This window comes from Engystomops pustulosus, chromosome 3, assembly GCF_040894005.1.
Source record: "Engystomops pustulosus chromosome 3, aEngPut4.maternal, whole genome shotgun sequence".
NCBI lineage: Eukaryota > Metazoa > Chordata > Amphibia > Anura > Leptodactylidae > Engystomops > Engystomops pustulosus.
In genome coordinates this window covers 40382127-40397577 of record NC_092413.1, presented here as the reverse complement: position 1 = coordinate 40397577, position 15451 = coordinate 40382127, and the positions used below count along the sequence as shown (strand labels likewise).

At 41.6% G+C, this 15451-nt stretch overlaps 1 protein-coding gene across 3 annotated transcripts in view; it reads right to left on the bottom strand.

The window, feature by feature from the left end:
* Positions 1 to 2661: 2661 nt before the first annotated feature.
* USP34 (ubiquitin specific peptidase 34) overlaps positions 2662 to 15451 on the bottom strand; it is a 96584-nt gene continuing 83794 nt past the window's right edge. For all 3 annotated transcript variants that reach the window (XM_072140565.1, XM_072140567.1, XM_072140566.1), the window contains 13 exons: positions 14330 to 14964; positions 11404 to 11561; positions 10648 to 10726; positions 9734 to 9860; positions 9534 to 9641; positions 9061 to 9165; positions 8674 to 8798; positions 8374 to 8497; positions 7346 to 7425; positions 6511 to 6651; positions 6273 to 6416; positions 5318 to 5477; positions 2662 to 3985 (listed from right to left, as the gene is read on the bottom strand). In XM_072140565.1, coding sequence (XP_071996666.1) covers positions 3372 to 3985; positions 5318 to 5477; positions 6273 to 6416; positions 6511 to 6651; positions 7346 to 7425; positions 8374 to 8497; positions 8674 to 8798; positions 9061 to 9165; positions 9534 to 9641; positions 9734 to 9860; positions 10648 to 10726; positions 11404 to 11561; positions 14330 to 14964 — 2600 coding nt within the window. In that variant the 3' untranslated portion in view covers positions 2662 to 3371. The remainder of the gene's footprint in view (positions 3986 to 5317; positions 5478 to 6272; positions 6417 to 6510; positions 6652 to 7345; positions 7426 to 8373; positions 8498 to 8673; positions 8799 to 9060; positions 9166 to 9533; positions 9642 to 9733; positions 9861 to 10647; positions 10727 to 11403; positions 11562 to 14329; positions 14965 to 15451) is intronic.

The following is a 15451-nucleotide window of genomic DNA, read 5'->3' as shown; positions in this document are numbered from 1 at the left end:
AATCAAACAGTGTGCGCCACCAGATATACCAAGAGAAAGACAGGCGGAGCTTAATTAGCACCATGTCCCTAAGAACTGCTGAAGACGGCACGCCGGGTGTGAGGATCCATTTCCGCCACTGTTTTTCGAACTTCTTCATATTATCTCGTTTCATTTCAAATAAATGTACTTTTCCATTCTAATTACTTGATTCATTTGTGTAACTCGTTCCTTGACTTCAGGAGGTGATGCATCTAACCAATGAGAGGCCACTAGTTTCCTTGCCTGATATAGTTCATCCATAAGTTCTAACATCACCTTAATTGGGATTTGCATAAAAACACCTCCCCTAGAAAAATCAGTTTTTAGAGAAAAGGTTACCCGCTGATCAGTCAGTTTTCCTGCATCACATGATACAGATCACCCTGACATAGCATTTTCTCTTATGTAGATGCGGACAGATCTCCCATAGCGTAAAACCTTAAGACCAATGAAGAAAGGTCATTAATTGATGCAACCAACCCTGGGTTTCTTCAACCTTGGAGCGGGCAAATGTCAAGGGGTACTTACTGAGGAGTTTTTATATGCAGGTTGCACAGCATCCAGTAGCATTGGGTATGATTAATAAACAAGGGTGGGGGCGCAGTGTGGTCAGTTGTGGTGTAGATTGCTCTTTCAGCCCATGTCGATACAGTTCTCGTTTCTCTCTGGATGGTGACACAGCCAGCATCTTCACAAGGTCTTTTGGGTTTGTTCTTGGGTTGATGTGCACATTGAGGACCAAAGCACACTCATCTCTGGGAGACAGAACTCGTCACCTTCCTGAGCCATGTGATGGCTGGATATTCCCATCTTGTTTGTAGTTTTGTATAATTACTTGTACAGATGAATGAGGCTCCTTCACGTTTCTAGAATTTGCATCCAAGGATGAACCACACTTGTGCAAGTTTTCAATTCTGTTCCTAATATCTGGACTGATTTCTTTAGACTTTCCCATGATGTTACACAAATAAGCAGTGTGTTTCAGGTATGGCTTCAAATACAGCATTGGGTCTCTAACTCATATGTTGGATATGAGGGATATTAATCTAAGTAAACTTTGGACTTTGCAACAAATGATAAAAATATCTTAAAAATTATCTCGCATTATTCTGGCATTTAAATAATTCTGGTGATCCTAATATACCTAAAATAGGAAACGTTTATTCTGATTTCATGTCCGATAGTGAGAAAAACATATAGATAGTGTACTGTTATATTGTGTAAGGAAACTTCTGGTTTCAACTGTTCCTATGAAATAAAAATATATACAAAAAGTAGGATTAGAAAAATATGGCTGCATAATTCTGAGAATTAAAAGTATTTTTTTCCAGAAAGGGATAAACATTGGAGTCTGAGAAGTCCGACTGCTCAAATCCTTCACAATATGCGGAATGGGGAACCAGAAATCCCCTTCAGCTGCCTTGTGATGCCATCATCAATCATTGGCTCATCCTGTGAGTGGTGCTGGATGAGCACATGACAGTAATACCGCCCTGTGCTGCATTAACCCGCTATAGTCGTTTCAACACGACTCACAGAAGGAGCCAATGGCACAGGATTGGTAAAAAAAAATATGGACCGAAGGGGGGGAGGGGGGCAACAACAAATGTTTGTGGAAACACCCCTATTTATATTTCTTATATGAACGTACCCTAAGAGCTTACATGATATAACAGCTTTGGACCAGTATTTTCCAATGGAACATCAAGTCAGGTTTTTGGAAGCAAATTTTTGACCAAAATGCCCGATATTTAAAGTGGTGTCCACCTGGCTATATTATTTTTTGAATTTTAAAGGGGTTGATCACTTTAATAATAAATATCCCAATTAGACAGGTCTCTGCATGTATATGTACCAGTGTCTTTGCCTCCTTTGAAAGCTGCAGCCTTTCCCAGTTCTAACCATGCTGCCCTCTGCATATATACACACAGCTGCCTTCTCTCTCACTGCTCCAGGAAACATTCTCCTCTCTCCACAAAATTCTGCCCATGAGGGGAGGGAGAAGGACAAGTCTCATTTCTGCTTCTGCAGCGTCACCTATTTAACAGAGCTCAGTAATGTAAAGAAAGAAGCATGGAGAGTCTGCACATAGTACAAAGTTAAGTAGCAGCACTGCTGAATCATTTGATGAACGTTCAGATACAACCCTTTTAATGGAAGAGCCATTGCCTTTGCCACAATTCCTCCCCCCCCCCCCCCCCCCCGACAGAATATCAATCCTATGAACTAGTCCTTAAAATTTAAAAATTCCAGAATGTTGACGGTATTTGTACAGGGATAAAAGAGAACCTTTCTGTAATACTCATATAATGCAATAATACTAGGAGACGCAAGACTCTGTACTTTGTGACAGTGTCAGAAATAAGATTTTGTTTTCTTGTTTTTTTTTTTATTAGGTAGGACAGTGGTAAAATAGTTCTGTAACATTGCTCTAAACTTCTTAAATCTCTTTCACAAACAATATGTTAAAGCAAAGAGCTTTACGTCTGCTGTACATCCATTTCTACCTGCAACGCGGCGTATGGAAAAACATATGTGTGTTTAAATAAATTTAAAAAAAACTCTGCGGGAATAAAATCTCGACTAAGGTGGCGAAACGTATCAGGTGGATTCTGAAAGAGGCCAATGTAGACAAATATGAAAAGTCGTCACAATTAGTTTAATGAAGTGCACAGAATAGCGATCAATCATATCAATAAAATAAAACAATTATTTTTGTTTTTTTTGTCTTCTGTTTTTTTTTTCTTTACATCAAATGTGCTTTATTTCCTCCACAGGTATTCTGTTAAATAAAGCACCATATATACTGCCAGGCCACAGCTAGAGAGGATTCTTTACAGAATCAAATTTCTTGTGGTTTAGTACAAGTAAACTTAATTTTGATAATAAGAACCACAGAGAATTTGAGGCAACTGCCTCTATTATAAGGTACAAAACTGGCACAGAGAACACCATATTATACACGGTAAAAATGACAAGTTTAAATTACATCATATTGGGGATTGGGGTCCCCCCTATTATTCCAAGCGGCCACTTAATGAAAGCCACTACAGCGAACCTGAATTACATAAAACATAACCATTATGATTGGCCTTTACAGAATGTACTGCAGATGCAACTTAGTTTTTTTTTTTATTATTATTTCTTTGACTTCTGCCTGACCGAGAGTAAAGCATATAAATCTATTTTTGCCATCCAAGCAGAAAGCACTTGACAAACTGAAGCACAAGAAGAAGAAAAAAAAAAACGTAACCAAATAAAACAAAAAACAGGAAAAAAACCTGCAAAAATGTATACAAACAGCTTTAAAAAAAATAAAGACTTAAAAGCAAGACATGCTACAACTAATGTCAAGAAGCAGCTTTGTTTTCTTTTCCTGATATCCTCGAGACCACCAGAATTGTGGACTCAATGGTCCTGCACAGGGTATCTAAAATGTCATTCTGTTGTATATGACTGAACAGTCCCCTGGAATGCTCACAATTTAGTGACAAGCCGAGCTCCGGACTGTCCTGTGAGGGCGACGGCTGAGCGTCACAGCCCCGTAAGTCTGCCAGGTCGGCCAGGACAGCGGATATGGAAGTGGAGGGGAGCTCGCCGTCATCCTCCATTACATTAGTCTCCTTAGGGCTCTGGATTTCTTTCGTTTCTTTCCCGTCTTCGTATTTAGCGCCACTACCCGGCTGATCGTCTGCGGCTTGTGGCCGTGCCGGCAGCAGTATATCTTCAGTGAATGAAGAGGACACTTCTATTCTGTACTCCTTGGTAGAGAGCGGAGAGGGGGACGGAGGATCTTGTTCCGTCCCTGGGTCAATGATGGAGGAGTCTCTAGTCTCGTTGTCGGATGTGCTTGTTGGGGTGGAGGCCTCACATTCATTTTTCAGATCACCTATACAGCTGTCAACCATCTGATCCTCATCACTGCTGACTCGCCTCCGCTTCACTGGCGTGGCACCTTCATCATCTAAACACAACGACAGAGATCAGGTTTAAAACATTAGGTCTCCTTTATCATCAAACTGAGCAAAAACCAGTAGTACAAGGTGTGTACATAAGGAATGATGGTTTCCGGATATCATGCAACGTGCATATTCTCTTGGTACTGGTGGGTAGAGGAAGGGCTGGCGCCAGCTCTGCGCAAGTGTTGAGGCCCATGGCTGCTGGGGGGCCTCCACATAAGGGATCCATGAGGTTGAAAGGGACTGTTTCTAATGATTCATAGGGAGTGAGGGGTGCTTTACATAAAATAACCATGGGGGCTGTTTAGTATGATAAACTAGGGAGTATTCTAGGGTACTGGAGACTGTTTTAGTTCCTGAATTTTTAATGTTGCCATGTCCAGGTAGCCCAAAGGCCTACATAAATACAGGGGGTACGGAAAGTGTTCACAACCCTTTAAGTTTTTCACTCAACTTTTTAAACAACAAAGCCTGAAATATCACATTGTCATTAGTATTCAGACCCTTTGTTGTGACACTAATATTTAACTCACATGCAGTCCATTTCCTTCTGATCCACCTTGAAATGGTTCTAATCTTTCATTAGAGTCCAGTTGTGTTAACTTAAACTGATTGGACTTGATTAGGAAAGGCACACACCTATATAAAGACCTCACAGCTCACAGTGCATGTCAATGCACATGAGAATCACAATGTCTAAGGAACTGACCAAGGAGCCCAGAGACAGAATTGTGGCAAAGCACAGAGGTGGCCAAGGTTGCAAAAGAATTTCGGCAGCACTCACGGTTACCAAGTGCACAATGGCCTATGTAATCCTTAAATGGAAGACGTTTGGGACAACCAACTCTTCTTTGAGCTGGCTGCCCACACAAACTAAGCAATTATGGGAGAAGAGCCTTGGTGAAAAAGGTAAAGTAGAACCCCCAAGATCACTGTGGCTGAGCTCCAGAGATGTAGTAGGGAGACAGGAGAAAGTTCCACAAAGTAAACTATCACTGCAGCCTCCACCAGTTGGGCTTTTATGGCAGAGTGTGATGACGAAAAAAAAAAAAAAACATCAAGGACTCCCAGTCTACGAGAATAAGAAACTCTGGTCTGATGAGACGGAGAGTGAATTCTAAGCGGTATGTGTAGAGAAAAACAGGCGCTGCTCATCATCACCCAAATACAATCCCAACAGTGACACATCATGGCAGCATCATACTATGGGGGCAGGGGGAGGATGACTGGTTGCAATTAAAGGAAAGATGAATGCGACCAAGTACAGAGATATCCCGGATGTAAACCTCTTCCAATCTGGGGATCTGCAGCACTAAGGTCAATGATGGAGAAATTACCTTTAGCTTTACCATCTTTGGATTCTTGATCTTGCAATGAATTTCTTTGCTGCTGACAGGCTCTGCATTTACTCAGGAGATCTTGTAATGTTGGTATAAAGGCGGCGTTCAACTGTTTTGGAGTGTGAACCGAGAGGAGTAGAATTAGGGCTCGAAGATCCTAAGACACAAGATAGAAATGTGTTAGAAATATGTCAATACTGTACATCGCAGTCTTAATATAGATTTATAGATATAAATTGTATGTCTAACATTATGGGGAATAAAGAGGATTTTCTGAGAAGCTCCAAGAATCGACATGCCCATCACCATGTCAACACCTCCAGATGGGTCAGAAGTGACCGTGGGAGTGACAGCAAGGCAACAGGTGATGTGATGCCAGGACAAGGAGGCGGGGCAAACCGTAGCTAAACTTTTAACAAAATGTATAAATGAATAGTGCAAATGAGAATTGTAAAATGTGTAATACAAAAAAAACTGTCCCAGTGTCCTTCTATTCCTCTCCCTTTATTTCTTCTCTTAATCGGCTTTCTGTCCTGTATCATCTCTCAGCTGTCAGTGGCTCCAGGACAGAAAGCTGATAAAGTGTCTAATGACACAGTCCTAGATAGTCTAATCGCTTTACTTGGCTGAATCATCAAGGGAAATATTCTCTACGTTTGCAAAGAGTTAATTTTTAGCCTCTTTTCCTTATTTCTATTCTGCGTCAAGGACATCAGATATACTGCTCACTGCAAGAGAAAGAAGGAGCAGAAGAAGAAGAAGCAGCAGCTGGTTCACTTCGTAAATTATAATATTAGTATAATATTAGCACTCGTACTATTCATTTCTGAAATTTAAAAAAATTCCTTCGCAGGTTTAGTTACCAGTCACTGAAATTTTAATGCTTCCACTTATTATGGAAGGGACAACAGAGATAACATTGAACGGGGGATACGGACGGATTTCCTCTTACCCCATTTAAAGTGCTGCTTGCTTTGGATATTTCAATTCTGCTGATAAAATCAGACTCCACATTTTGATACTGGTTGATGACGTGGGTGATTATCGTGTTAATGAGACTCGCACAATTTGTTTCAGAAAAGACCTGACTCTGGACCTGTAAGAAAAGGAACAATGAAATATAAATATACACATTGGAAATGATGATTCCCTCCTCAATCTCCAGTAAGAATTGAAAATAAAATCCATACCTTTACTAGAAAATGGGTCAGGAATGTGTACACCACATTGTTATTGAGGAACACGCGCTCATCCATCAAAATACTCTTAATATATTCTGTAAAAACCGGATCCTCACACAGCAGCTTGATGCAGTTTTTCGCCAGAGGAGACTAGAAATCCAGGAGCAAAGGAGATTAAGTCACATATAAAGACTGAAGAGCAAACTCACATGAAGACAAGCAAACGGCACTTATTTTATATCTGTAAAGATTCAGCAGAAGACGGCGTTTAGGCCCAGTTCACACCTGAGATGGGGGTTTCCGTTATATTCTCCATTTTAGAAGAAAGTACCAGAAACCTAGAATGAAAGGTGGTCTCCTTTTACCTTCCTTTCCCCATTGACCTGAATAAGGGTGCATCCACATGGCCGCCTGGGGGGAAGTATATGCGGCCGCATATACATCCCCATAGACAGCAGTGGCAGCCCGGCGGCGGTGCCACACACGGAGAAAAGATACAGCATGCTCTATCTTTCCCAGTGTGTGCGGCCATGTCCGCGGTTTTCTCTGCAGAGGGGTCACCCCCTCTTCCTCTTCAGCGCACAGCGGCATGCCCCCCGGGTGGCAGCCGGGCGGGCATACGGCTGTATGAATGGACCCTAATAGCAGGGGTGGGGGCATGCTAGCAGGCAGCTGCGCTATTTTTGGAAGTGGGACCAGAACCTGCAGAATGCAGGGGTTAACTGAAACTTACTCTGGATATAGAAAATAGCTATACTCGAGTCACATGAGGAGAGCCCTTAATTCGTTGCAGGCGTATGGATATACTACCATTACTGGCACAATGTAACAGGGCGTCACATACCTGGGTCTGGCATAACTCCGTCCATAGTTTTGGAAACAATGCAAGGTGCAAGGAAAGCCCTTCATATGCAATCAAGACACCTGCAAAGTAAACCAGTATTCATATCAATACAAGAGTATACTACAAAATGGAAAGTTTAACCCTTTAAACTAGGAACAAGCTTAAGGTTCATTGATAAATGCTTGACACATGTCAGGGCTCATTCAAACAAACTTAATTGGGTCCCCATCCCCTATGGCGCTCAGTCACTGTGTGGTGAGCACATGTTGTTTATTTTTTTGCCATGTTATGGAGCCGGATGCTCACTTCTCCACAAAGCTCATCCCGCCTCTACACGTTGTATCCATCCCCAATAGGCTCCAATGATCTCTGCTGAGGATATAATAATAATAATTATAATAATCTTTATTTATATATCCCCATCAAATTCTGCAGTGCTTTAATAGGATAATAGCACAAAAGTCTGCAAGAACCCACATGGCTGGAATAGTATCTGCTCGGAATTTGGCAGCTTGGGCAGATGGCTCATACATGGGCCATGTCCCGTATAAATATATAGGAACATGTGCCACCCCAACAATGGCTAGCACATGTTCCCCAAACAACATTTGTGTACACGTGTTCTTAGATGGTTAAACACAATCATGGGAAAAAAAAAAAAAAAAGCAAAATTTAAGATTATGGGCAGAGTTTTTCTTAAACATGTAACCAATGTACTATGTACACTACAGTATTTGACTATTCTACTTTGGTCAAATTTACATCAACTGTAAAAGGGGTCATTCACAATAAACAGGGCTGTTGGTTCCCTTTTTGTTGGTTCCCTTTTAGACAAAATTAGACCAAAAGGTCTAAAGTTTTGGTCAATGGGAATTGTAAGCCAATTCCTATTGTAAGTTTTGCTTGTAATAAAAGACAGAAGCTGCATGGTCATAGATTAGGATGCACTGAATTTGGTCAGTCCATGAAGTGCACCCATTACACAAACCATATTACCCCCTCCAAAAACAGAGGGAACAAGGACTTACTCAGCTTTATCAAAGCTTCCGTAAACTTTTCACAATTGATAGCAACACGGCAAAGGAGATGGATAAACTGGTGATAGGAGGACAGGTAATCCAGCAGCATGCGGTCATATATTTCATCTTTACCCTAAAAAAAACACAAAAACGCACAATAGTTATTTCCCCTAGTGCAGAACTGAAAATCAAAATATATAAAAAGTGTCATTTTCAGACTTCGTTATGAACTCTTTTCCTATAGTCCACACCATCAGGCAATAACACACCATACACAACCAGAGATCTAATGTAGTGGTGCTTACTTACCTTACTGGATTCAACCATTGTGGGCAAGAGGCACATATTGAGTTCTGGACGGGGAGGACGGATATTGCTTTTTCCTCCTATAAGTTTCATATTTTCACGACACGGGAAGTAGGGACCAAGGGACACTGAAATTCAGGAAAAAAAAAATAATTTAGGAATATTTGTTGTGAGAGCTATTCATCAGGTGTCAAAGTCATCATGTAGAGACGGAGCCGTCTTTCTATGGAGAGGGGAGGGGTGAGGAGTTTTCACCCCTCCTACCCGCTGTGTGCTTGCCCAGGAGAGAACACATTCATGTGCATGAGACCAAATGGACATTTAAATAGCAAAAGTTTTTCACTGCTGACCGGATAATTTTCCAGATTAATGCCAATATCGGACACTTACTTGGGATATTGCTGTGATGGTATGTACAATGGTTGTGCTGTAGAAATGGTACGAGAGTGTGCAAAAAATCATGGGGACTCAAGAGCACGAGTTCTTTCAGGACATCTAGAATCAAAAGAAAAAATTGTTATGCAAAAGCCATTTATTAACAGATATCAAATATTCTGCGGATGTCAGTGTAGGATAGAGGTGGGTAATAATCCGTCCATCATAACCAGTATAGTCCAGGGTCAGCTTCATAGACAGAAATGAGGGCAGCAAATACCAAATTTATAAGGATGGTGGAAAAAAATATTTTCTGAATTTGTGGAAAATAACAAATTAGAACAAAAGACTTTTTCATTTGCCAAGTGTCTACAGACAGCAGATACATTACAAAAGCTTTGGAGACTCTTTCCCTAGGAGTCCATCCTTTATTGTATCGATTCACTATATATAGAGAGTAACTAAGGACCATGAAAGATATACATTACCTATGCAGGCGTTTCTCAGCTCTGGAGGACTGTAGGAATTTAACAGGGTGAGGAGTTTGTGAGCAAATTCAATTCTTTCCTGCCACTGGATGAGCGCCTGCTTCACGTCTGTGGAGAAATAATAATTCAATAATTATTTTGGGCATAATCACACTGACACCCCATGTAGTACACGGCAATGAATCACATAAAACTCCTACCTTTTCTCTGAAGATAAGGACGTGTGGACTTCAGGACAGACAGGAAGATGGACAATAGTTCCACCAAGTCCCCGGTCACATGACAAGCTGTGGCTTCATGGTACATCATATGCAATGTGTTAAAGGACTATAATTGAAAATAAAAAGGTTTTACATGATATAAAATAATATAGTACAACTTACAATAAGCAGAACTAGAATCATCAATAAAAGTATTTAATAGAATATGATTAGAAGAAAGCGCTACAAGGACATTTGGAGGTGGCACAAGACTATTGGGGGCACTTTTTTGTGTTCTGCACATTTCTGGGATATCCATAGGAGCCCAGGTTACATTGTATAATACCTCTGTACAGTCACTGTCTGCGCGGCTACTCTGTGATCCTGCTGCCTCTGTGCACTGCATGGCACTCAATGGCCCAAATCTATCATTGTGGCTGCGCCAGTTTTCGGTCCGACTTTGCACTGAACAGAACTACTTTGGAGCTTGTGTATGTTTTTAACAAGTGTCTGCGCCAGTTTTGTGGCGTGGCGTGGCTGCAGCGTGCCGACAAGACAGAGAAATGGACATGTTACTGCTTAGTGAGAGTTTCTAAGACACATTTATTACTGCGGCTCGGCAGAATTGAGTCGCACACTGTATGATAAAGGTGCACATGTCACGAGCAGCTTGATTTCACATACCAGACTTCACCAGAGCTGGATTTTACTGACCCAAACCCGACTAAGCTGAAGTGATTGTTGCATGTCAGGTTTAGGTCATTATCGCTGCCCTATACAAGAAATGAGTTTCATGGGCCAAACCCAAGCATGTGAAAGCAGCCTGTTATCTGTAGGACTCATAGAGGTACGGCCCAACAGAGGAAACAACATGCACTTTAAATCACCTGAGTGTGGCACATTGTATGACTTACCTCCGTCATTAAGATTAACCCTCTGTTAAATACGACAAGGAGCCTGTCTTCATCAGACTCTAATAATATTCTGAAGGCACTAGAAGATACACCGGGAAAGAAGGTTACACACTAAAACATGGATATATAAATGCCTTTAATAACAGCGCCGATACATACATATGCTGCATGTATCATAACGCCCTTGCTTGCCAGGCCTCTACTGCATGGTCTAGGCTTGACACACATTAATGCCTCTACAGACAATAACTACTTTGTGGTCAGGGCTGGTGCCAACAATGGGCATACCCGGGCGAGCGAGCATAGTGACCTACTGAGGCTCTGTCACCCAGGGGCCTACTAAGACCTGGTGCGACCCTGCTTGTGGTAGTCACCGATGGGGCAATTCACGATGTCCAGATTAGATACAACAAAGCAAATATTGTAATAGGTAAGCAATAGAACGGGAGCAAAAGCAACTGGTGATTACTGTAATTTCTTTTAACCCATTCAGAGACTTCGGATAACCAAAACAAAACTTTAAACAAAACGAGTACAGCACAGCTCTTCCCACCCCTAAGGTGCTGTCACGTTTTGTAATGGAATCAATACGCACTGGGCCAGGCCACGGCCGATCACATATGCGTTTGTATGAAAATGCACACGATCAAGATACCAGGTGCTGATTGCCGATCGCATTCCAAGCGCATTTTGATTCTGTTAAAAAAAAAAAATGGAATCAGAACGTGAACATGCGACAGCAGCCTTAATAGATACCTTATTAATGTAGTCCAACAGGAACGACCATCTAAGCATCGTAAATAGCAGCTTATTGTGGTTTTCTTGAACTGCTTGATATCCTCAAGCTCCTCTTCTCTCATGTCCGGTCTCTGAGCTACAAACAGCTGCATGAGGTTAAACAATTCTTCCACAGCCTGGAAAAAACACAAAGGTAAAACATGCTTGAATAAGCCTCTCTTTAACATAGTTATACTCAGTTTTGAACCAGTTTTTTAAGCAATCCGTTTAAAAATGCATGCGTTTCAGTTTTTCCCAATTATTGGAAACCGGACAAAAAAGGTTAAAAAAAAACACATGCGGTTTTTAACGGACTGCTCAAAACGCCACGTGTGCCTCAACCCTTAGGCTTGGCTGTGGATTTAATGCACAGATATCCAATGGTCATTTCTACTGATCACATTTCAGCTTAACCCCTTCAGTACAGCTCCACGTAAATATACGACAGTTTTTACTTTGACAGATTGCAGAAAGGACATTAGTGTCTTGACAGTGGCCAACTTCAAACGCCTATATCTCCTGAGCCCTGGCATCTAGAAACACAAATCTGTCAAATTAAACAGAAATCTCCCATTTAATATGATAAATGGATTGTGTATGAATGCTTCACAGAGTACTAAAAAAAAGTAGATTTTTATGTATAGCTTTTATTTCCGATTGCAACTTTAAGAGTGGATATCTCCGGTTCTGTTGAGCGTCCATACACAGTCCATATATTATATTAAAAGAGAAACTCTACTTAATATGACACCATTAGTTTCTAGGTGCATAGGGTTCAGGAGATAAAGGCGTTTGAAGTGTGCCCCCTCCGACCAAGCAGCTGAAGGCAGAATATAGAAGGAGCTGCAGGAAACACTTTCACTTTTCATTATTGGAGAAGTACATGCACCCTCTGCATCTGTAGCTGAACCTGGGAAAGGGTGATGGAATAATGCTCTACATTGTAAAAGCGCTGCATATCATAACACATTTTACTGAGATATTGTCATTTAAAGAAGTGCAGAGCGGCACATCAAAAATTGACCTGGTCATTTTGGTGCCAATGACCATCAGTCCTGAAGGGGTTAAACCCAATCAGAAAAATTTCCTAGCAGGGGCACGGTTACAGATACAATTTGAAATGTCTCAACTTTTTTTTTTTTGAAGTGGAGGAAGTTAGAAAGCAGAACTTTGCAAAACCATAGGTCAGTGATGGCAAACCTTTTAGATCATGAGTGCCCAAACTTCAACCAGAAGGCACCATTTTATGGTCAGCACAGCAATTTAGGCAGTAATTTATTGCGGAGGACACCAACGCAGTTGGAAGGAGTAGGGCAAATTCGAACTATTGGGTCCCTGTGTACAGGAAGAATCGTTGGGCCAGCATTCTTTGAGCCCTGTATGGTGAGCTCTATTCTGGGGTGATGGCCTGGGTGCCCACAGAGAAGGCACTCGTGCCATAGGTTCGCCACCACTGCCATAGGTTGTACATAGAGGGCATTTGTTCTTATAGGTCCTTTATACTTAAAAGGGGTTGGCCACTTTTCCTTATGTTTCTTGTAATATATGTGTAAGTATGGGGGGACAGGATATCAGGTAGTTTACCAATATACATTTATTATTAGTTCTGCTCTGCTTTCTTGATATGTAAATTGAAGCCTCCTGTGTTTAAATCATCAGCCAGACATTCCTGTCCACAAAATGCAGGGTCATGTGGTGTCCAACTGTCCAATCGCCCTGCCAGGACCTTATTATAGTATCATAAATATAAGATCAAGGTCCTGACAGGATGATTGTTCAGGACTGTGGCACTGTGACTGGTAATCTTCATATATTTGTTATCCATGGTCGTCTTCCTTCGGAAAATCAACCTTTTAAATTATAATGAACCATAAGGACTCTGTGGGGAAGTACCACAACCTCTCCATGCTGTAGCTTCACAGGCTGTTACACTGTGCCTGAGCGCTGTCCATCCCACTGTGTGACATTACAGCAGGAACGGGGGAAGTGCTGAGGCAGTGCGAGACTAACAGTGAGTGTAACAGCATACAACACAGAGGGGCTCTCCTTTCTGGCTCATTAGCTTTTTTTTAAAGTTTCTTTTAGAAGGAAAGAGGCCATGGATAACAAATATAAGAAGATTATTACAGTCACAGTGCCTGGATCTATGAGTAAGTACTCATGGTTTATCATTCTCAATTTTAATGGTAAATATCCTTTATAGGGGATGTCCCGGATTTACATACTGAAGAGACCAGGAAACCTCTTTAAGATATAATATTATAATATATGATAGACTGGAACGAAATATAAAAGGACACAAAGGCGCTCATAGGGCAAACACCCGTTGGTTCACGGGAATCCTATTTCTGGTGACTAGGCTCAGGTTAGTTATGCTCTCACCTGGGGTAGTTATGCTCAGTGCAGAACTACTCAGAATGTGTCAAGAGATGATGTAGCGCTGCAGCACTCCTACCGCTTCCTCCTGGAAGGGCCGTATTGCAAATGGCAGTAGATTAAAGGGAAAAAAGTGGGGCTTCCTCAGTTCGCTGAACATCGATATCAGGATTAACCAATGTTTGATCACAAATTCATTTTATTCACAAAGTATTTGAAAATGAACCACGCGTTTCGGGGGCGGACCGCTCCCTTCGTCAGGTTCTTAAATATTTGTGATCTAGTTGGAGGAGGAATATTGCTGACTGAAAAGCAGTGGGAATTGCGTTTCACTGCAGCGGCAGCTCTACTTTTTTCCCTTTAATCCACTGCCATTATAATATATGAGGCACATTATCTGTCTGTCCTTGCACCTTAATTGAAAACTACCCACCCATAACCTTCTCCTCGAAAAGTGACAACGGCAGCTTAAAAACACTATTTGTGCAAACAGTTTTTTTTTGATGATGAAGAGGTTTGTGATTCTTACCGCGGGGTACTGGCTGGCATGAGGTGTGAGGTTTTTGAAGGCCCACTGTATGTTCTGGTGCGAGGCAAGCTGACGGGTGAAGGCAGGAGACTGCTCACAGCACATGCGAAGAATTCCATAATAGGCGGGCAGCATGCCCCGATTGAAGAGCACCACATCCTGGTCATCATGGTCAGCCAAAATATAGTTAAAGGCAATGTTCTTGGTGACCACAGGGTTCTGAACTATAAGGCGCACATTCTCCGGACAGTCAACACATACGTTATACCAAAAAGAAAGCAGTGCTTGTTTATTGTGGTTGGTGGCTATGGCTGGTTCGGACAGCTTGGGCTGGAAGAGGTTCCACAAATCCATAAAATATGTAGAGAACATGAGCTTTTCTGTTTTGGATATCAAGCAATAAGTCATGAAACTAAAATACGGCACCAGCTTGGTGGTACCATGTACAGCAGCATCGACGTAGAGCTTTGCCCTAGAAAGGAGGCCGAGGAGGACGTTGTACACCTGATGTAGCACCACTGTCGTGTCAGGACTGAGGGGCAGATCTCGTGTAGGAATGTGAAGTGACCGGGTCGATCTGAACATCTGCCGAAACGAGTTACTTGGGATCAGGGACACTAGCAGGTAGGCTGCAGCTGCAAATAGAGAGAAAAAAAGATTATATTTAAAGGGGTTGTTCACTTTTAGCACATTCCAGCAACTAATATGGCTTGTGTAATGAAAAGTTATACAATTTTCCAATATACTTTATCAATTCTTAACAGTTTTTCTAAATCTCTGCTTGCTGTCATTCACCACGAAACCTCATTCTTTACTTCTTGTAGATAAACACCGGACCATGGTGATGTGATGCCCCACAGCTGCAGGGCTAATTACATCACACACTGTAATGAGAGCTAGTGATACTAACTAGCTGTGCACCTGTGTGACATCACATGACCATGGACCGGTGCTTATCTACAGGAAGTAAAGAATGACGTTTCCTGTTGGACGACAGCAAAAAGATTTAGAAAGGTGTGAGGAACGGATAAAGAAAGTATATGGGAAATTTTCATTACACAAACAATATCAATTATTTACAGGACATCTACCATCAGGATGAAATACTGTATGCAAATTAGT